The following is a 22,601-nucleotide window of genomic DNA, read 5'->3' on the forward strand; positions in this document are numbered from 1 at the left end:
GAGTCAACAAAATTTCCTCCCTCAAGAACTTGGGTTGAGAAAGCACCGTGCCTTAGGTAAAGATACTATCTGACATGGAATTCAAATTGACCTAAGCTGCTGCTTGAGCAATTTGAGACGAAGAGAGGGACCGACCCTGGTACTGGGGCTGTGCTTAAAGACAAAAGACATCAAGAGATTTGTAGATTACAGTTGCCTCCTTCTTTGAAAGCGCCCGGTTACTTTCTAAAAGTAACTTATTTTCCAACACTCTTTAGAATTACCAAACCTCTTTGCTAAACCGTGGAAATCTAATACTTCCGCCACACTCAAGATGGTAAATATCAGACTTAGCCTTTTCAACCCACGTTTTGGATGGTCCCGCCCCCCGTCGGAGCTACTTCCGCCACTCTCTGCCGAGCGGACGCGTTTATACCGCCTCCCAGCACTCAAGATGGCCCGGCTTCCTCCTACTTTCCATTGGCTGAATTTCTCCGGTTTTCCGTCTTCATACGGAGGCGGAACTTCGATTTGATCGACAGCTTTTTTAACCAATGGACGAAGGGCAAGGGCCAATGAAGCGTAGGAACTGGAGAACCACCCCAGCGTCTGGGAGGGCGTTTGGGCTGGGGCCGGGTGGAGCGGAGCCGGAAACGGGAGGGGAGAGTGAAACAGGAAAAGAAGGGAAGAAGGAAGAACAGGGAAGAGGAGGAGAGGGAGGAGGAGGAGGGAGGTGGCGGCGCCGTGGCGGAGGAGCAGGAGCAGGAGGGGGATGGCGAGGAGAAGGCTCCTGGGTGGCATGGCGCTCCTGCTCCTCCAGGCGCTGCCCAGCCCCCTGTCAGTCAGGGCTGAACCCCCGCAGGTAAGGGGGAGGGTCGTGTGGCGGCCTGAGGGGCCAAGCTGGGGGCCTCGGGGTCGTCGAGGCGTGGCTCGAGAGGGCCTGAAGGAACGTTGTTACCAAGAGTTGCGGGCTGCTGAGATGGTCACCCATGCTTGAGTGGACAGGATCTGAGGGGGCGTCGATGTTTAGCCGAGGGACACCTGTGACGGTTTTGGTATCAGGGAGGAGGCAGAGGCATGATACCAAGCGAGTTGAGGGGCGTTTGAGGCGGCAGTTCAGTCAGGTGGGTGGGGGAATGATTGTGAATGGATAGTGGTATCAAGCGGGGTGTGTGTGGGGAGCGCATTCGTGTCCTCCAGTGGAGCAGGTCTGTGAGGCAGCGGTGCCGCGTGTCCGTCGGTGCGGGTAGGGGTACGTGGGTTATTGAGGCGGCCTGAGAGGGCGGTGGGGCTGAGAGGATACCTATTTCCAGCTGGATCGGGGTATGTTCTAGGGGCCTCTTGCCCCATTTTAAGTGGTGTTGGAGGCGGGACTCTCGGAAGGCAGGTGGGATGAAGTAGCCTGGGACCCCTCAGCAGCGGCGCACACCTGAGCTGTAACAAGTTCTTAGTATTAGGCTGGCTGGCCTGGGGAAGCCAGTGACTGATGCTGTCCTGGGCCAGCTCGGAGTTTGGAGCAGAGGGTGGTGCTGGTGCCAATACGGCCAACAAATGGAGCCCCCTAGCTTTTCTTGCTAGGTGGCTTGTGCAGATTTCAGCCGCTGCTGGCATTTCGAAACTCTTAATGGGAGCGTTACTCTTGGTGCCAGGTTGGGTGGGGTGCAGTAGGGGGAATCACCCTCCTTCCCTTCTTTGCATTTGGCAAGGCTCTACTGTTCTATTTTCTCTGTCTCTTCAGAAAGGCCTGCACACACAGACACACAGAGCAAGATGACAGAGTCTATATAGTATAGCTTAGCACTTGAACTTGGTGTGGTCAAGAGTAGCAGCAGAATGCCAGCAAAAACACTTACCGTTTTTCCTAGGAATTTGTGAGCATAATGTTACGCCCATTAGTATCCTCTATTTAAAACATTAATTTTTTTTAAAGAGATAAAATTTATATAACATAAATCGTTTAAAACCATTTGACCATTTTAAGGTGAACAAATCAGTGGTGTTTAGTACATTCACAGTGTTGAGCAACCACTGCCTCAATCTAGTTCCAGAATATTTTCATCACTTGGGAAGAAAACCCCCTATCATTAAGCAGTTCCTCCCTGTTCCGCCTCCCCACAGCCCCTGGCAAACATCAGTCTACCTTCTGTGTCTATAGAGTTATCTATTCAGGATATTCCATGTAAATGGAATCTTACAATATATGACCTTTTGTATCTGGCTTCTTTCCCTTAGCATAAAGTTTTCAAGGATTATTCACATTGTAGCATGTGTTTCTTTCCTTTTTTTGGGTGAATAATACTCCATTGTGTGGCTCTTCCAGAATTTGTTGTTTCATCTGTCTGTGTAAGTATCACCTGCTCTTCTCAAAGACTATGTATGTTAGAAATAACATGTGAAAGGAACAGAGCTCATTTTCTGGCCCAGCACATTCCCTTTTCTTGGGCTGGGACTCTTCTGTTCTAGGCTTTGTTGGGGTTCTTTCTTTTCTCAGTTAAAATCATAAACTGGCAGGAGAAATAAGTTTTCTTTATTAAAAAAGTTACTGCCCTTAGGACTGGTCAAGCTAAGAAGTATAGATACTGAGAGAGCAAAATATAGAACAAACTGTTGCTTTTCCTTTATACCTGCACCTAAGTATCTCTAAAGACTGTTCCCAGTAACCAGTAATTAGCATTACTAGGGGGTTGATTTAGGAACAGTGCAGGCTTTGAACCTGGGTTCCCTGGGTCTGTGGACTGCATCTCCCTAGTCGGGAGCAGTGATTGGCATCTGGTGGGAACCAGATCCATTTCTTTAACCGGATGGAAAATGAAGGTTCCTTCCCAGGTCATGGAAGCCTAAGAGGTGGAGAGACGACGTGGGAGGGATCCTCAGTGTAATGCCCTAGTTGCCATTTGTGGATCACAGGCTGTTTGCTTATCATCTCTCTGGCACTTCCGATACTTACTTGGGGGACAGGGCGGCTTTTGTACTTTGTTCCGTTTGGATGGATGCTAACATTGGACGGCAGCTATTAGGTTGTTACAGGTCCTGCAGAGAAGGGGAAGTTTCTGAAATGAGTAGTCTCTCCCCCTGACCCTTTCCCCCAAACACTCCTGCCTTCATCTTATAGACTCTCTTTCTCAGTATCAGTGGTGAGAATTGTTTTGTGAATTTTAACCTTTGAAATGGAAGTTACTCTATAATAATTAACTCTGAATCCCCCACAGTTTAGTCAATTTAATTTTTTTTTTTTTTTTTGGCTTACAGAAATCAGTGATGAAAAAAAAATTAAGAGACCACTTGGTATAGGATGTACTTCAGGTACTCGCTGTCCTTGTTTCAACAAGTGGCTTCTGGCTAGCTCTGAATTGAGGAGGACTCTCTGTACTCTTTCCGTTTTGAAAGTGGTATGGGTACCTCATTGCATTTTTTTCCTCTTGACATGGCTCTATCAGATACAGTCTTTTTTTTTAAATTGAAGTATAATTTATTTACAATGTTGTGTTAGTTTCTGGTGTACAGCAAAGTGATTAAGTTATGTATATATGTGTGTGTATCTCAGTTCCCTGGTTGCTCAGACAGTAAAGAATCTGCCTGCAATGCAGGAGACCCAAGCCCCTGGATCAGGAAGATCCCTGGAGAAGGAAATGGCTACCCACTCCAGTATTCTTGCCTGGAGAATTCCATGGGCAGAGGAGCCTGGTGGGCTGCAGTTCATAGGATCACAAAGAGTCAGACAAGACTGAGTGACTAACACACACGTGTGTGTGTATAGAAACATGTGCATATATACACGCACACACGTATGTACATTTGTATGTACATGTGTATATATACACATACGTGTATATAAACACACATGTATATATGTATATACAGATAAATTCTTTTTCATAATACAATCTTTTTTAAAAACCTGCATTTCATATCAGATAATATTTGGCAGCTTTCTTTCTCTGGTTCCAGCTCTGCACTGGAACAATTATTTCCTGCCATCCTGGCCCAGATGAGTTCATCAGTTTAATTCCCTTCTGTGATTAGGAACTTAGACTTAATTCTCCTATAGATGCTTGCAACTTAGATGTGATTCTGTGAATCTATAAAGAATAAAAACAGCCATGGAGTCTCCAAACAGAAAGGCCTTGACATTTGTCTCTTTCAGTTGAATTATGATGGAGATACAGAGTTTCTTTCTTTCTCTTGTTGGTTAGATATCTGACTGTAGTATTTAAAGTTTTAGTAGAAATGTCTTTTTCCATAAAGTGATCCAACCGATGGGTTGGGTGCAAATCTGTAGAGATGTGGTCCTTACCTTTCCTCTGCCATGCTTCAAACTTTGAGCTGGACAGGGGCCCTAGCTCATGATTTGTTTTTTCCCACCGCACCCTCCAATAGTGTATCCCTTCCCCCCACCCTTACTTATCTCTACTGCCTTAGTTCTCAGTCCAGAAGCCCTACTCCACTCTTCTTTCCTAACTACAGCATTATAGTGTGACCACCCTCATTCCTTCTTGTGAGTTATGAGACTTTCAAATTCTTATCCTCTTTCTTTCTCTTTCTTAGCCTGTTTTATACACCAAAGTGAACAGTTGTCTAAAATCAACACCATGAGTTGCTTATGTAAATCCTTTCAGTAGATTCCAGCAAACGTTTACTGAAACGTTCGTTCTTTGCAGCAGGCTATTATTATTCCTAGGCACTGGGAACCCTCAAATGAGTAGCCAGCTCCCTGTCCTCAAGGAGATGATAATCTTGTGAGAAAGACAGATAATAAACACTGATTTGTAATCTGGAGGGATCAGTGCTGTAATGGTTGTTCAGTTGCTCAGTCATATCCGATTCTGCGACCCCATGGACTGCAGCATGCTGGGCTTCCCTGTCCTTCGCTGTCTCCCAGAGTTTGCTCCAACTCACGTCCATTGAATCGGTGATACCATCCAACCATCTCATCTTCTGTCCTCTCTTTCTCTTCCTGCCTTCAGTTTTTCCCAGCATTAGGGTCTTTTCCAATGAATTGGCTCTTTGCATCAGGTGGCCAAAGTATTGGAGCTTCAGCATCAGTCCTTCCAGTGAATATTCAAGACTGATTTCCTTTAGGATCAACTGGTTTGATCTCCTTGCTGTTCAAGGGTCATAAGGAGTGTAACAAGTCCCTATAATGGGAGTGCATACAAAGGACTATGGGAACCATGGCTAGGGCTGGGGGAAGGTGGGGATTTAGGAAATGCTTCATAGAGGGAGAGGCATTTGGACAGGGCTTTCAAGGTTGATCTCTAAAGGAAATGGCAACCCACTCCAGTACTCTTGCCTGGAAAATCCCATGGACAGAGGAGTGTGGTAGGCTACAGTCCATGGGGTCGCAAAGAGTCAGACACGACTGAGTGACTTCACTTTCAAGGTTGATAAGATTAAGTAGGGTATCTGTGGACCAGGAATTGGGAGGGGGGGGGGGGGTTGGTTACTCCAGTATGAAAGAGTGGGAATGGAGCTTTTGAAAGAGGCCCACAGTCTGTGGTAGAAGCTTTGCCTGTGGGTGTGCAAAAGACTGTGAGAGTAGGTTGAGACTTGAAAGGTGGGCTGCAGTTAGATGGTGAGGAGGCCTTTTATCCATTGTTGAAGCAGTGCTGTCCAGTAGAACTTATATGATGTTGGAAATCATCTGTATCTGTGCTGTCCATGTGTGGCTACTAAACACTTAAAATGTGACTAGGTTAACTGAGAAACTGAATTTTTAATGACATTTAATTTTTTCATATCAACTTTATTGAGAGATAATTCACTTGGCAAAGGATTCATCCTTTTAAAGTGTACAGAAAATATATTTTTTCAGCAAGTCACAGGGTTGTGTGAGCATCTCTACTATGTAATTTTGGAACATTTTCGTCTCTCCACGCAGAAACTCCATAACCATTAGCAGCCCTTCCCCATTACACCCCTTCCTCCTCCAGCCCCTGCAACTGCTAATCTACCTTCTGTCTCTTTGGATTTACCCATTGTGGACATTCTGTATAAATAGAGTCATATACCATGTGGTCCTTTGTAACTGGCTTCTTTCACTTAGCATCATGTTTTCAAGTTTCTTCCATGTTGATGTATTGGTATTTCTTTGCATGTATCAGCATTTCATTCCCTTTTTTATGGGCAATATTCAGTTGTATGAATGTACCACATTTTATTTGTCTATCAGTTGATGGACATTTGGGCTGTTTCCCCTTTTGGGCTATTATGAACAATGCTGCTGTGTACATGCATGTACATGTTTTTATGTAGATATGTTTTCATTTCTCTTGGGTATGTACCTAATAGTGAAATTGCTGGGACTAATAAGTCTTTGTGTAACCTTTTGAGGAACTGCCAGACTGTTTTCCAGAAGTCTGGAATGATACGGTATGATATTGTGGTTACTGGCCACCTATTTGATGATGCAGATCTAACAGTTTTCCAGTGTGGAGCTGGAATATGGTCTCATGGAGTGGTGGAGTCATGGGCTTCAGGGGCAGACTATGTGAGTTCCAAACTTTATTCTTCCACTTACTATCCTTGAGCAAAGTATTGAACTTCTTTGTGCCTCAGTTTCCTCATCTGCAAAATGGGAATAGTAATAGCATGTACCTTATAGATTTGTTGGGAGGTGAAAAGACATACTGTATGTAAAGCTTTTGGAGTATACTTAATGGTTATTAAATATAATAATACTTATCCCATGGACAGAGGACCCTGGTAGGCTACAGTCCATGGGATTGCAAAGAGTTGGACATGACTGAATGACTTCACTTCACCACTATTATTATTTTTGAGGGTCCTCAGAGTTCATTGTGATTGGTAAGTTGGTGTTACCTCTCAAACTAAGTTCAGAAACTGAGATTTGGGGAGTTTGAAGTGACTTCCTTGATCCTGTTCTATATCTGAGTTTAAGTTTGATTCTGATCTTTTACTTGTGTAGGTAACTTTTCATGGTGAACCTATGTAGAGTGGTGTTCTCAATTGGGAACAGCTTTTCCTGAGGACATTTGTCAGTGTTTGGAATCTTTTTTTTTTTTTTTAAGTATTTATTTTTGGCTGCATCGAGACCTAGTTGTGGCATTCTGGCTTTCTTGTTGAAGTACTCAGGCTCAGTTATTGTGGTGTGTGGGCTTGCTCCAGGGCATGTGGGATCTTAGTTCCCTGACCAGGAATGGAACCCACATACCTGGCATTTCATGAGAGTTTCTTAACCACTGAACCACTAGGGAAGTCCCTGGAAACATGTGATTGTCATAACTCAGGAGCGCTACTGGCATCTGTTGTGTGAAGGCCAGAGATGCTGCTAAACGTTGAGGGTAGTCCCCCCAACAACAGAGAATTGTCTGGCCCAAAATGTCAGTAGTGCCAAAGAGGAGGAACCCTTGTATGGTACCTGCTGTCCCCTTACCGGCTCCTGTTCAGAATCTTGGGATTTGAGGTCAGCTTTAAATGGCAACCCACTCCAGTACTCTTGCCTAGAAAATCCCATGGACAGAGGAGCCTGGTGCAGGCTACTGTCCATGGGGTCGCAAGGAGTTGGACACGACTGAGTGACTTCACTTTCTTTCTTTCTTCCCTATGAAGAGATGTGTGTGAAATAACCTCTGACAACATATTTCAGGTGGGACAGTTTAAAGCTTTGATGTCCTGAATCTTGATTACTCTCTGATATGTTGACGTGAGTTACCAGTCAGCTCCGCTTTGTCAGCCAACATCAACAGTTTTGACAAAAGCACATTTTTTTCAGTCTGTGGTTCAGTAAGCAGGTGAGCCTCCCTCAGTCACCCCATCTTGAACTTTCTTTCCTCTCACTTTGGTCTACCCTTGTGGTTTCACTTTAAGAACATGTTTGTTTTCGCCCCAGTGAAAACGGGATGGCCAGTTACTTCCTTTTCTGTGTCCTCCATGGTCCCATAATCACTCTGAACTGAGTCATGTTCTTAGAACTTTTTCCTTTCCTCATTCCAAGTCTTGGCTCTCCTCTCATTTTTGGCTTCATGAATGTTAGTTCCCACACATGCTCAGCCTGCAGAAACCATTAGATGTCCTCTGGTCGCCACGATGGAAGCTCACGGTCCTGGACCTCAGTGGGGCTGTGTCTGGAGGAGAGTCCTTTTTGCCAGGCCCCCGGATGCAGCTCATCTGTGGATACCGGGCACAGGCTGACTACTCTGTGGGTGCTGTGGGGAACTTAGATGGCTTTGAATTTAAAATTCCAACTCCTATAGAATGCCTGGCCAAGTCACGCACCTGAGGGCCTCTTTCTTTCTTGCCTTAAGGAGCTGGACTGATGTTTGAGGGACCGTGAAGACCAGGTAGTCCAGTGACGTGGGTTCATTCCTTGCCCTGCAACCTCAATGGTAGGCTTTGTTGGGGCCACCGAGCCTCCTCTGACCACAGAGCGTGGCCACTGGGTGCAGGGAGTGGTGATAGTGGATCAGGGTGACCTGTCTGCTCAGCAGCACACGACAGAGAGCCGTGGGCACTGCCCTTTTGGCCCATCCTTTACAGATCCACTGGGTGGAGCAAAGTCTGGCCAAAAACCCACATTCAATGTGGAAACCACAAACAAAGAAATACAAATAAATCCAGAATACTGCAACCTGGGAGGTAAGGAAAAGGGAAACAAATCTCATTCTATTGAATTCTGCAGCTTGTTGATACAATTCTGGGCTTTCCCAGTGTGGGAATTAAAGTCTGTCATCCTCTCATACTTGTGAGTCTTGCCTGGATGGAGTTTTTTTGGATCCTCTCACTCACTCAGCTACACTCCCATAGCCGGATTTATTTACTTATGGTTTTCATCTTTCCATACTTTCTTCTGTGGGACAGCAGATAAGCTGTGTATCTTCTGTTCCTGGTGCCATCATCACTCATAGTGCCACGGCTCAGTTTTGATTCACAATAGGTGTTTTAAATAATTTAAATTTGTTTTGGAAGAGATGAGAGTAAATGTAAGATGTTGTAAGAATATTTGTGGCTTGGAAGCATGGATCTTAGAGTGAAGTTATAAAAACATATCTGTTTTGATTTTTAAATATGGAGCAAGACAGACTATGTTGTAACTATTTTATTATACATTCTTATAGATCAGAGGCATGCCGTTCATGGAGAAAATAATCATATTTTACAAAATTGTACATAACTGTTCTTTGTCCGCCATTTAAAAATTACATTCCTCATCTAAGATTTCACCTGGCAGTTTCACTCCGGTTGTGTTAAAAACCAACCAAACACAGAATGAGAGCACCATAGCTTAGTTTATCAGTCGGATTTACATATTTGTGGTTTACTTGGGAGAGAAAGTTAATATTTGGCTTTCTGCACTGGGATGTTGGAGCACTGTAGTTATTGGGGACTTGAATATAGAGTTGAATAGTGTAAGAAGTTCATCCTGTGTACTTCTTTCTTCTTTCTTGAGTCCCTTGTTTTTAAATATGCAAATCCCCTTGCTGCTGTTGCGGTGGATGGGGGCGAGGAGCAGAAAACCTGCTCTGACCTGATTTGGCAGAAGGTCCACTCTGGCTGTCTCTCCGTTTCCTTTCTTAGACCTGATTGCTGCTTTTCTTTGGGCTTTAAGTTACCTTTTCACATCAGTTTTTAATTACACAAAAATAACAATGGCTCATAACAATAGTAAGTAACAGAGAAATACAAAAATACTTAGAGGAAAAATTGAAAGTTTGTGGTTTGGTGTGTATTTTTGGTGGCCTCTCTGCTTATGCTGCATATTTATAGATACAGTAATATAACTCCTATGTATAAACTTATATACACATAAAATATATGAAACTGTTGGTATGGGTAGCATTCTTTGTTTTCTTTCATTTGTTTTTTAAAATTTTATTGGAGTATGTAATTTTATTGAATTTATAATATTGTGTTAGTTTCAGGTGTATAGCGGAGCAAATCGGTTATACATATAACCACTATTTTTTAGACTTTTCCCATGTGAGCCATTAGAGTATTGAATAGAATTTTTCATTTGTTTTTGAAACAAAAATGGATACTTTACATGTAGTATTTTAACAATATGCACTTATTAAAAATCTTCATATATTGTAGGCTTCTTTTCATATGGCATGTATGCCATGTGATTTTTTTTTTAATGCCTATATGTTATTGCTTTAGATCATAAGTTATTTAACCACCCCTCCATTAATGAACATACATTGTGTCCAAGCACAGCATTTTCACACTGTGCTATAGAGACCATTGTTGCACTTATTTCTGTCTGCAGTCTGCTAGATTCCTAGAAGTGAAATTGGGGTTATGGGGTTATAATGTGTGGACATTTGGAATTCGGGGCCAGGAGTGCCAAGTTGCTTACCAACACGGTTGTATCAGTTCACATTCCCATTAGTAGGGCTTACTTCCCCACAGACGTGAGTATCATTTCTTCACCTGCACCTTCTGCTTATCCTTGAAGATGTGTTTTCTGACTCTTAACACAGGCTCCTGGAGAACATTTCGGTTTACTTCCTCAAAGGCCTAGAAGTCTCCTCCCGGTCTGCAAACTGGTTGCTCCCTTTGCTGTGGAGCAGGATTCACCCAAGGGCAGTGAGCCTGTAGCCAGAGGAGGGTAGAAATGCCTGCCCCTCTGCTAAAAGAAGTGGTTTGTGGTTCCCTCGAGAATGTCAGGCAGCTGGCCTGGAGCTGTTGGCTAGTTGCTGTGAGGCACACGAGTTTAATTTCAAGCCCAAACTACCACCCTTCCATGGTGGTATCCCAGAAGAAGAGATGCTTAAAACTGACGTTGTTGAAGAGTGCAGACTCTAGAGCCAGATTACTTCCATATAACCTTGGGCTAATTAGTTAACTCAGTATCCTCATCTGTGAAATGGGATGTTAGCACCTAGCCTATAGGCAGTACCTGCCACATAGTAATTACTGGGCAAATGTTAACCTTTGTTGTTGTCATTATTAATTATTTTAGCTCTGGTGAACATTAAGCCTTCCCCATTCCCTTACTGACCCAAGACTTATTTTCGGTGGAGGGATTTAAGAGTACATTTTGGTTTACTCCTTGTCCAAAATGAACATGAATCACTTTACATATCATCCCCCTTGGCAATCAGGTGAGAGGTGTTTTTTCAGCAATTTTATTTTGGACAGGAAAGTAGGACTTACTGGTGGGTATGATTAAGGAGGAGACAGCACCATGGCTCTCACGAGTGCAGGGTCTGCCATTTGTCCAGGGGGCCATGATTAGGGATGTATTTGACCCCACAGCCATCCAGGGTGAGCCGCTCTTCTGTGCCCATGTTTTCATCCTCATTAAACTTAGTAAATCCTCACTTCTTGGAGATGTGGATCTTCTGATGGCCAGGGAGCTTGAACTTAGCCCCGAGGAGGACTTCAGTCACATGCTCCTTGTCCTGCTGCTTGGTGTGGATAGACATAATTTGGCCAACGTGGACCCTGACCACTGTGCCCTTTGGAAGGCCACTGGGGCCTTCCAAAGACACTGAGCCTACTGGTTTGGAACCTTGATTGGGGACAGCATGCCAGTCTTGAAGGTCCTGGAAAGGGCTGTCCCCAGGATCCCTTTGAGCAACCTGCACAGGCACCAGGCTGCATACACTACCGAGGAGGCTGCTATTTGCAGCCATTGCACCAGGCCCCCATGATCAACTTGCTGCTGCCACTGCTGCTGCTAAGTCACTTTAGTTGTGTCCGACTCTGTGCGACCCCATAGACGGCAGCCCACCAGGCTCTGCCATCCCTGGGATTCTCCAGGCAAGAACACTGGAGTGGGTTGACATTTCCTTCTCCAATGATCAGCTTAATCGGCTGCAAAACAATTGGTTTCTAATAATAAAATGTAAAATTATTTATTCTTAGAGCAGGTAAGTTAGGATATATGCTATTATTCTGATATACACACCATTGTACCCTCTTGAGCGAGGAAAAGAGTGGGGGGCTTTGGATCGTCGTTCGTTCTGTCCACAGCACTGCCACTTGCAGATCTGCCTGCTCTCAGCTCACAATGTACTGTACTGAGCTGAGGGGCTCCCTGAGGCTTCTTGACACCAGTCCCCAACCTCCGTTTGGTACTTCCTGTTCTGAGTTGAGAATGCTTTCTGAGGCTTGCTTTTATTTTATTTTTGTAATACAGCTTTTGTTGTTGTTCAGTCGCTCAGTCGCGTCCAACTCTTTATGACCCCATGGACTGCAGGATGCCAGACCTAATACAGCTTTATTGAGATATAATTCACATACCATACAATTCACTCTTTTGGAATATACAATTCAGTAAGTTCTAGTATATTCACAAGTTTGGGCCACCATCACCACTATCTAATTTCAGAACATTTTCATCGATCACAAAAGAAGTACTGTTATCAGCAGTCATTCCCACCCCTCCTTCCAAGATCCCCCAAATCCCTGGCAACTACTAATTGACTTTCTGTCTCTGTGGACTTGTCCATTCTGATCAATTCATGTAAATGGACTCATACACCATATGCTATTTTATGACTGGCTTCTTTCACTTAGCATCGTGTTTTCAAGGTTCGTCCATGTTGTAACGTGTCAGTAAGTCACTCCTTTTTAAAAAATTTTTATTGGAATACAGTTGATTTACAGTGTTGTGTTTCTCCATGCACGTGTGCTTAGTTGCCCAGTTGTGACTGACTCTTTGTGACCCCATGGACTGTACCCTGCCAGGCTCCTCTGTCTAAGGCATTTTTTCTAGGCGAGAGTACTGGAGTGGGTTGCCATTTCCTTGTCCAGGGGAGCTTCCCGATCCAGGGATTGAACCCATGTCTCCTGCATTGCGGATGGATTCTTTACTGCTGAGCCATCAGGGAAGCTGGTGTTCATTTCTGCTGTACAGCAAAGCAGATCAGTTCTATGTATACCTATATCCACTCCTCTTTTAGATTTTTTTCCCATATAGGTCATTACAGAATATTGAGACAATTTCCCTGTACTATACAGTAGGTCCTTATTAGTTGTATATTTTATATACAGTAGTGTATATATGCCAGTCCTAATCTTCCAGTGTATTTCCTGCTGGTAACCATAAGTTTGTTTTCTGCATCTCTGTTTCTGTTTTGAAAATAAGGTCATTTGTACCAGTTTTTTAGATTCTGCATATAAATGATATATGATATTTGTCTCTGACTTCACTCAGTATGACGATCTCTAGGTCCATCTCTGTTGCTGCCATATGTCATTCCTTTTTTATGGCCAATTAATATTACATTGTGTGTATGTAACACATTTAGTTCTTAACTGATGGACATTTGGGCTCTTTCCACTTCGAGGCTATTATGAATAATGTTGCTTTGAACATGAATATACAAGTTTTGAGTGGACATATGTTTTCTTTCTCTTGGTTATATACCTATAAGTGGAATTGCTAGGTCATATGATCACTCTGCTTAACTTTTGAGGAACTGTTTTTCATAGCGGCTGCACCATTCTATATCCCTACTACCAATTTGTGAGGATTTTAGCTTCTCCACATACTCTTTAACACTGTTGCCTTTTTTTTTTTTTTTAAATAATCATAATCATCCTGGTGGGTGCATCCCATTGTGGTTCTGATTTGCGTTTCCCTAATAACTAGTGATGCTGAGCATCTCTTTGTGTTCTTATTGGCCATTTGCATATATTCTTTAGAGAAATGCCTGTTCAATCCTTTGCTTACTTTAAAATAAGCAGTCTTATGTGACTGAAGGGACAGCAGTCTTCACATGGAATCCCAGTGAGTGACTGCTCAAGGAGAGATTTTCCTTTAAAACCAGACTTTGTTAGGGTTCTGGCGCTCTACACCTAGCCATGCTACCTCTGATTCTCATGACCCAGGGCCAGTTACTTTAGCTCACCTAGTCATTTCTGCTGTAAGAGGCCCACAGAGTCTACCTTCTCTTAGTCAGAATCTTCTACCATCTCTTGTGGAGATTCATGATGCATGTGTTCTATAGTTATGCCTCTGAAGAATCCCACAGTTAACACTTATCAGATATCATTATCTAATATCTTATCAGATAAATGGTTTGCTAATATTTTTTTCTGTTCTCTGTTGATTTTTTCTTTGTTGATGGTGTCCTTTAAAATACAGCTGTTTTTAATTTTGATTAATGTCACTTTATGTTCTTCTTTTGTTACTCAAGCTGTTGATGTTCCCTAGTTCTTTTAGGGCTTTCTAAAACTTAATATTATTTAGGGTAAAAAATGGACATTATTCAGAATAAGATCCTTTATTTTACTATGGAGCATTTTAAACATTTACAAAAATAATGCTAAAGAGAATGGTATAATACAATGAAGTACCTACGTACCTACCTCCTAACTTCAGCAATTTAGCATTTCGGCCAGTCTTGTTTTTATCTATATCTACTTTCACTTCCATTCATCCCCACTGCAATTATTTTGAAGCATGTTGCAGACTTCCTATCATCTCAATCATAAATAGTTCCATTTGAATCTCTAAAAGATAAAAGGACTTTGTTCCAGAACATAACCACTCTTCCATACCACACCCTAAAAACTTGACATTCCTTAACATTACAGGAGAGGATCTTGCATGTGAAAATGTAATTTGGATCTAGAGGTAAAAATCCAATTAGAAAATTCAGCTAATTATGATAGTTCTTATGTTTTCATAAGGAATTATCCAGAAGAGTTACACCACTTTAAAAAAGTGACACCCTTCAGTCCTATGGGTATCAAAAAGTGCTCTTCCAACCACAGGTTTTTCTTTGTTTACTTGAACAGCTCTAGTGGTGAAGTTTTAATCATGGCAGTCCTCTTCTTTATCCCTCTGAAATCTTTGTCTTTTTTTTAGGGGGTGGGGGACACACGCATACATTTCTAGCCTCTGCTCAGTATATAAAGTGAAAGATTAACTTCTGACTAACTTTTGCCCTCAATTTCTAGTGTAGGGAGAGGTTTTGGGAAAATCTTGTTCAGAGATTGCCCAGAGGTTCAGAGAAGCACGGGGAATTGAGGAGACTAGCGCTCATGGCTTGTCTTTCAGCTGTCCAGGGCACAGTGTCTCCCATCCAGAGCCTGACTTGACTACACCTGCCCTCAGAGTACAGTATGGGGGGTGGTTCACAACTGATGAGCAGAGATGGAAAATAGAATTTGGAGGCTGAAAGATGCGATAAGATAATGTTTCTATGAACAGATGTTCAATAAGAAAGGCTGTGCTGTTTGAGGTATAGGAGGCTTAGGGTTAAACAAGCTGCTTAACTGTGGGGCCCTTCAGAGGCTTAACTGTGAAGCACATACACAGTGAATCTCTAAAAGAGACCGTGAATTTCTTCAACCATGTGAGCATCTTATCACAGAAATGGCTGCCTTGGAGCAGCCTCTGGGTGATGCTGATAGATGTAGTGAAGGCTCAGAGAGATGAAGTAACTGGCCCAGGGTCATGAGAATGAGTGGAGTGCCAGAGCCCTGACAGAGTATAGCTTGCAGGGAAATCTGCCTGTAGGCGGTCACTCACTGGGATTCTATGGGAAGACCTCTGCCCCTTCAGTTAGAAACCGTCGGTCTAGCCGTAAGTCACCTAGCATTTTCAGACCTTCGGTGTACTGTCCGGCAAGTGGGAGTGGTGATAACTGCCTGGCCCCATCATCAGCTGATGTAAGGAACAACGAAAAGAGATGTGAAAGTAGTTTATAAGCCTTGAATTCTTTGCAAGAATGATGCTTTACTGTGTCTCTCACTGGTTAGAGCCTCCTTTTCTGTAATACTGAGCACACCTTGCCAAGGATATGCATCTTGAGCAAAGTGAAGGACTTTGGAACGGTGAATATAAAATAGGATATTGGTACCTGCTGCCTTTTTTCCCCGAGAGGTACAGTAGCCTGCATGGACTTCTTGCTGTGATGGGATGTTTTCTCTGGCATTGACAGGCAGACTCGTTCCCACTGAGCCACCAGGGAAGCCCAATGGGATGCTTTCTCAAAGGCCCTGCCATCATTTTCTCCCCTAGACATTAGGCATACAGAGTAGGGTCTGCCTGTCCACCTTTGCTTTGCGCTCATGCTTTCTTCATGATTTGGACCCATGGTCAAAGTGTCTTTGAAGTCGGTTTACATACTGCTGTCATCCTGTGTTGCTTCATCCCTTGTGGCCTGGGAATCCATAGGGTTCAGGTGTGGCCTGTGGTTGGCCATAATGTGATGAAAGGTCCAGCATCCTTGGCATCTGGTGGATTCCCTCTCCAGTTTCACCACCTTCAGTCATCATCTTACTTGGGGTGTGGACGTGCATGTTCCAGAAGTTTCCACACTCCCTACAACTTCTGGGAAGAATAAGTTGTCTTAAAGTTTTCTGCTGGTGTTTTTGACCATGAAATCTTAGACCTGAACGAAGTATGGTTACCGAAGGAAGGAGGAGGTAATATTTTATTTAGATAAGATCCAGGAAATGAGAAAAGGCTTGGTGCCAGGAGCTGTGTTTCCAGCTAGGCTTTATTAAGTCTCATAGTCCTTTAAGCAGAAAAGGTGACTTCCAGGTGTTCCTAATGGAATTTCTGGTGAATGGGAGACAAAACCAGGACCCGCTTCATCCCATTCCCCATAACTGAAAAACTATTACTGGGGCGTTCAGTCATGTCCCAGCTGTACCTTGAGGAAGGGAGTTTGGCTTTTGAGATAGCTTAAGTGCTTTAAATTCCTCAGCTGAGAAAATTGGAGGTGGATAACCAGGTTTCCCAATCCCTTCATCAAGCCTTATGAGCTCAGAGTACCATCCAGGTGCTCTCCTTATCTCTCAGCTGTTTTTCAGGTTTCTGTGACCAGGAAAAAGTCACCTGCCCTAATGTTTGGGGTTTAGCTGTACTAACTTAATTTTTACCATTTTCTCTGTAGTTGTCAATTCCCTCATCCATGTGACCATTTTTTCTTGAAGGCCTGCTTTGTGCGATGCATTGCTTGGTACTGTGAGGGACACAGAAATGAAAGTTATGTACCTTGCCCTTTAGTTGCTTATACTATACAAGAAGAGATAGGCCTGAGAATAAATGACTTTGCTGACACATAGACAAGGGAGCGGATCTTCTTATAAAGCACAACCGAGATCTCACATTGGAGAGTCTGCACACTTGCTCCTATGACTTTGCACCCAGAAAGCCCAGAGCACCCAGAACCCCTGAATCTGCAGGGATTCAGAATTGAGGTGTCTTCAATAAAATGACATGATGTTGGACCTTCCAGGGGCCTGCCACCATTTCACCAAAAGTAGGTTGAATCTCTCTTTGTCCTGCTCCTAAGTGGAAGCTGAAATCAGATTTAGTGGAGGCCTTGAAGACCAATTTCCCTAAATGCAGTTCTCTTTCCAGGTCACGTGTGTGTGTATCATGTATTTTGTGTGACCTAGGTCCCCCCATTTCTTCTTATTTTGATCTTTGGTTTAGAGAGCAGTTTGTGAGGAGACATGAAATCTTTCTGGGGACAGCCTTGAGTTGTAGCTTGCTGATTTTCATGTAGTTCTTGGCTACTTGCCAGTTTGGTTGAGGTTGAACTGTTTTCAGGGCAGGAAGAGTGAACCTAGCATTTTGGTATAAAAACAAACAAGGCTGCTGTTGTACTTGATAAAGCTAAAGCTGTGGACCCAGCAGCAGCTCATTAACCATCAGTGACAGCTCCTGGTTAGTGGTGAGTTTCAGAGACCCCTGGACTCTCCAGAGAGGGCAGTAAATATTTATCCACGAAGGTAATAAATATCAACAGAGTGATTGATTGTCAACAAAAAAGGATTTTCTTGTTAAGGGGCAGATAAGCAGGAGGCAGAAACCTTAGGAAGCTGTTGTAAACCAGTTTCAGCTTCTGCTACTTTGACCTCTCTATTTAAAAGATTAAGGCTGTACCATTGCATGGATGTCTTCCTTGCACCTCCCACATCCCCCCACAAAATCAGATTCAGGATTTATCATATTTTAGGAGGAAATATAATTAAACAGCAAGAGAATCTAAGATACTTAACAAAACAGAAGTTCCTGCCCTTGACATTTATAGTGCTACCATAGTCATCAGAAAGAAAAAATGTGCCACTTACAGATACTCAGTAAACAAGCACATATTTGCTGGCCTCTGCACTCTACCCCCAGCTGATCTTTGCTTCATCTTCTTCAGCCTTTTTGAATGCCCCATGTGCCCTTGTTTTCATGCTTTTGGTCATGCTTGGCCTTGCTTAGCGCTTTCACCTTCTCCCCCAAACCCTACTTTTTTTTTTAGTTAGCCATCTCATGGTGACACTTTCTTTAGCCAGTCTGTCCCTCAACAGCTTCCTTTCTTCAAGCTTGTCTTAGACTTCTGGCTCTGCTCCTTCCCTCACTTTTATTATAGGGTGCCATTTGTTTCTGTCTGAGGTCTTTTCTCCCTCATTGTGTAATTGAGTAAGTCACTCTTTCAGGGCAAGGCCAGTTCATCCAGTAGCGCATCTTTCTCATCCTCGTGGTCTATCCTGATGGCTGGACATGACTGTGACTATCATGTCACAGAAGGGGGGAAGTGACGGGTATAATATCAAAACACTGTGTCCATGCGTGTTCAGCCATTTTGTCCAACCACACAGGTTTGGCTAAAATGCTGGCTCCAACTGCCTACTAGGTGTGTGTTTTTGAATGAGTTACCTAACTATACTGAAGCACCTGTTTTTCATCTGTAAAATATGAGATAGCAACATGGGTTCAGGTTCTCCCTCTCTGAAATATATCATCTGATGTTTATCAAGTGATTGTGTACTGCAGTTGAGGGCTGTTTACTTAGCCGACTTCTGGGAAGACTCAGGAAAGTAGTAGGAGAGCATCCCTGGGTTTTCACGGAGGCCTTGTAGAAGAAACAAGCCCTGTGCCTTGTAGAACTCCTTGTCCCTGTCGGAACCCAGGAGAGGTGTGTTACCTTGCCTCGGCAGGCTTGCTCCTTGTCTGCCTTTGTCCAGCCCCAGGACACAGATAAGTTAGTATTCTTGGTTTCTGGCAGCTGAGCAGTCCTTAACATTTCTACTTGGCAAGGTTCTGCAAATCTTTGTTCTGGGTTTGGAATTCGTCCCATGGCATTCCCCAAAATAATTACTTCAGGATCCTTTTATTGATGCCCAGCCTCACATTCGTGACAGGACATCTTGGTTTGACTTTGATTGTGGCGGTCCTGTCAATCTGAGGTTTGGGTTAGTATTCATTTCTGCATTTTTTGAGTCAGAACTCGAAGGCATTTAAATGTGCTTGTGCACAGCCTGAGAGTGATAAGAAAGGTCTTTTATTTTTATCTTAGATGTTCTGTGTCTGCATCGCAGCCTCTACTCAAAGCGTCTGGAAATAAAAGGCTTTAGGTCTGGAGATTACCTCCTGCCCTGGAAGCTGGCAGTTGCTATCCTGTTCTGACAAAACCCTCTTTCTTTAGATTCCTTGATTGTGAAATGAGAAACTCAGAGCCCTCAGCCCTAGTCTCCTTTAGCCTCTGCGGGCCAATGAACACTTCACCAGGTTACCTGAGATCCAAGGCATGGAAGACCTTCCATGCCACCTTGCTCCTTGTGTGGGGACCGGTTGCATGTTGGGAACTTTTGAGAACTTTAGGACTGCCCCAGTCTTTTACCTCATGGAGCTCAGGCCCCAAAGTCAGTCAGAATGGGAGGCCCTGACCCCATCCTTGGGGACACTACTGTCAGATCCAGTGTTAAGTGACAGTCTTACAGACAGGGTTCCAGAGCACTGACTAGGGACATGAGTGCTTAGCGTTTAGCTGACCCTCAGTTCTGGCTTTTGCTTTACTGGTAACTTCTGGTCTAATAGCATGACTCCTGTATTATTGTAAAGGAAAGAGTCTTTGGAGCCAGAGACGTCATTGAGATCCTTGCTGTTACTCTGGCTGCTATGTGACCTTGGGCAGGTCTCCATATGCCTCAGTTTCTACATCTGAGCAGTAAGGCTATTAATACCTACATGATGGGATCATGAGATGTTGGTTAAATGAAAGTTCTCAACATAAAGGCTGGTTTCATTGTCAGTACTAGCAAATAACTTATCTCTCCCTGCCTCTTTCCCAGAATTTTTTTAAAAATATTTATTTTTAAAGTTTTATTTATTTAGTTTTGGCTGTGCTGAGTCTTGGTTGCTGTGCAGGCATTCTGTAGTTGCAGTGAGCAGGGGCTGTTCTCTATCTGCAGTGCATGAGCTTCTCATTGAGGTAACTTCTCTTACTGATGAGCACAAGCTTTTAGCATGCAGACCTCAGTAGTGGCAGCTCATGGGTTCAGTGTTTGTGGCCCCCAGGCTCGAGAGCACCGGCTCGGTAGTTGTGGTGCACAGGCTTAGTTGCCCCTTTGCATGTGGAATCTTCTGGAGCAGGGATAGAACCTGTGTCTCCTGCATTGACAGGTGGATTCTTTACCACTGAACAACCAGGGAAGCCCTTTCTCATAATTTAAAGATTTTAAATGCATAGGCTGCCTAGGAAAATGTTGCCAGAAGATTCTTAAATCAACTATAGTGAAGGAATGAATTTCACTAGCTATGAACATATATTATGTTGCAGTGAGTGAGTGAAAGTCGCCCAGTCGTGTCCAACTCTTCGTGACCCCATGGACTATACAGTCCATGGAATTCTCCAGGCCAGAATACTGGAGTGGGTAGCCGTTCCCTTCTCCAGGGGATCCTCTCAACCCAGGGATTGAACTCAGGTCTCCCACATTGCAGGTGGATTCTTCACCAGCTGAGCCACAAGGGAAGCCAAAGAATACTGGAGTGAGTAGCCTATTCCTCCTCCAGTGGATCTTCCTGACCCATGAATTGAACCAGGGTCTCCTGCATTGCAGGCGGATTCTTTACGAACTGAGCTATCAGGGAAGTATAGCTGTTGCAGTATGTCTTCTTTAATACATTAATCCAGAGGGTTTCAACATTACTTTGTCACGACTCGGGGCCATAAACAGTTATTAAACTAGAACATTTTGACAGCATAATCCTGGTCAGTTCTGGTTTAGTGTGATTTGTAGCATGCAGGATCTTAGTTCCCTGACCAGGGATGGAACCTGTACCCCTTGCAGTGGAAGCACAGAATCCTAACCACTGGACCACCAGAGAATTCCCTCTCCCCCCCTTTTTTAAGTTGGTGAATTCAGCATTGAATCAAATTCTGCATTGTGTCAGGGAGATGACTAAAATGGATTTGACTTAGCTTTGGTCCACCATGTATGAATCTGGATCACTTATATAAAAGAATCTTTTTTCAGACTGATAGAAACTACTGATTATCATTTTGCCTCTTAAATCCCCAAATTGACTACTTTGTCCCTGGGTTGTGGTAATATTGGTAAGTCATGGCAAAAAGTGAACTTGCCTTCCTGGGAATGCCTGCATTTGCCATTTCAGCTGCTCTTTCTCCTCATCCCCCAGATTTTAGAGCTCAGTGAGGGTTGGTCAGAGACTAGGGGCAAGGAAGAGTAGATCAGTGAGGAAGATGCCATTCTCAGCGGTCACTTTGTTAGAGTGTATGATGTTGTTTTCAGTTTAGTGCTGCCTTGTACACAGAATCTTATCATCTTGTAAGAAGATAAAAGTTGACAAATGCTGATTAGAAACACTGTCTTGAGTAGCATCCTTAAAAGAATGATTTATTAGGTTGCGAGGAAATTGGGAAGCTTGTGTTGCCATTTTGATCATTTAGATTGAACTTTGACAAAATTATCTTTGGATTTCTAGTAATCTTGTTGCAGTTCCACTTAATCAGAGATGACTGCTGATAAATATTATTTAGAAGTGTGGAAAGTTTCCTTTGTCCACTAGAGCAAGGATTCTTGACTGTCTTGCTCACAGTGGTACCTCCAGCTCCTGCACCAGTGCCTGGCGTACTGTGGGCATTCAGGAGGTGTGGATGAATGGATGAAGAGTACGCTTAACGCCGTGTGCTCTTTCCACAGAGCTGTGCCTGTCACGCTGTCTTGTCAGTTAGGTTCAGGGCAGAGTTGCCCAGAAGGGGCTGAGGATGCCTTTTTCACCAGTTTTATTGTCAGAGTTAATAATACTGGGTGTGTTTGGGGATGGTCTACGTTTGAGGAAATGAAAAGAGTGTGTGGAAAGCTGTCTCTTCTCTCTTTCCCAGAGGGATGTGTCTCAATGTCCAGGCTTGCCTGACTGGCAGTTCAGCCTACATGTGAGGGCAGAAACAGGACATGGGCTAGACTAGATGACTGCGTCTTGAGGGTACATATTCACTGAAGAATGGCTTCCTAGTCCCCAAACACCTGCAGTGGCAGAAGCCACTTCACCCCTCTTCCTTTCTCTATAGCAATGAGGCTGCTAGTCATTTCTTTGTGAGCCTCCAGGAAATGGCCCAGCTGGCTTGGCTTATTCATTTCCTTGTCAGGAAAGTCGATGTGACCTTGACCGTCAGTGGGAGACCTGTAGCAAGTACACTGTGTGTCTGGCTGGATTCGCTAATGATTGAAAAGTACTTTTGGCAAGTCACCTTGCTGTAAGTGTTATGTGCTGCTAATTTATTGTCCTCAGTAGAGATGAAAGATAACAATTTGCAAGAATCATTTCTGATTTACCTGGGTCTGCCCAGCACAGTGCCAGTCCCACGGGGGCCTTCGCTGAGTATCGCTGAAAGAAAACTTGCAGAAAATAAAAAGATGAGATATACTTGCTTTGAGTGATGGAAATATCATTA

General features: G+C 43.6%; 1 protein-coding gene and 1 pseudogene across 2 annotated transcripts in view; one reads left to right on the forward strand and one right to left on the reverse strand.

Moving 5' to 3' along the window:
• Positions 1 to 637: 637 nt before the first annotated feature.
• The window catches only part of WBP1L (WW domain binding protein 1 like), a 57,774-nt gene continuing 35,810 nt past the window's right edge, over positions 638 to 22,601 (forward strand). The window contains exon 1 of one of the 2 annotated variants that reach the window (XM_061162499.1): positions 638 to 841. In XM_061162499.1, coding sequence (XP_061018482.1) covers positions 752 to 841 — 90 coding nt within the window. In that variant the 5' untranslated portion in view covers positions 638 to 751. Of the gene's footprint in view, positions 842 to 8,305; positions 8,325 to 22,601 lie in introns of those variants that run through there. The other variant, XM_061162502.1, reaches the window with a different exon arrangement.
• Positions 11,495 to 11,608, reverse strand: LOC133070894 (small nucleolar RNA SNORA70; annotated as a pseudogene).

The sequence above is a fragment of the Dama dama genome, chromosome 15 (assembly GCF_033118175.1).
Source record: "Dama dama isolate Ldn47 chromosome 15, ASM3311817v1, whole genome shotgun sequence".
In the NCBI taxonomy this organism is placed as follows: Eukaryota; Metazoa; Chordata; class Mammalia; order Artiodactyla; family Cervidae; genus Dama; species Dama dama.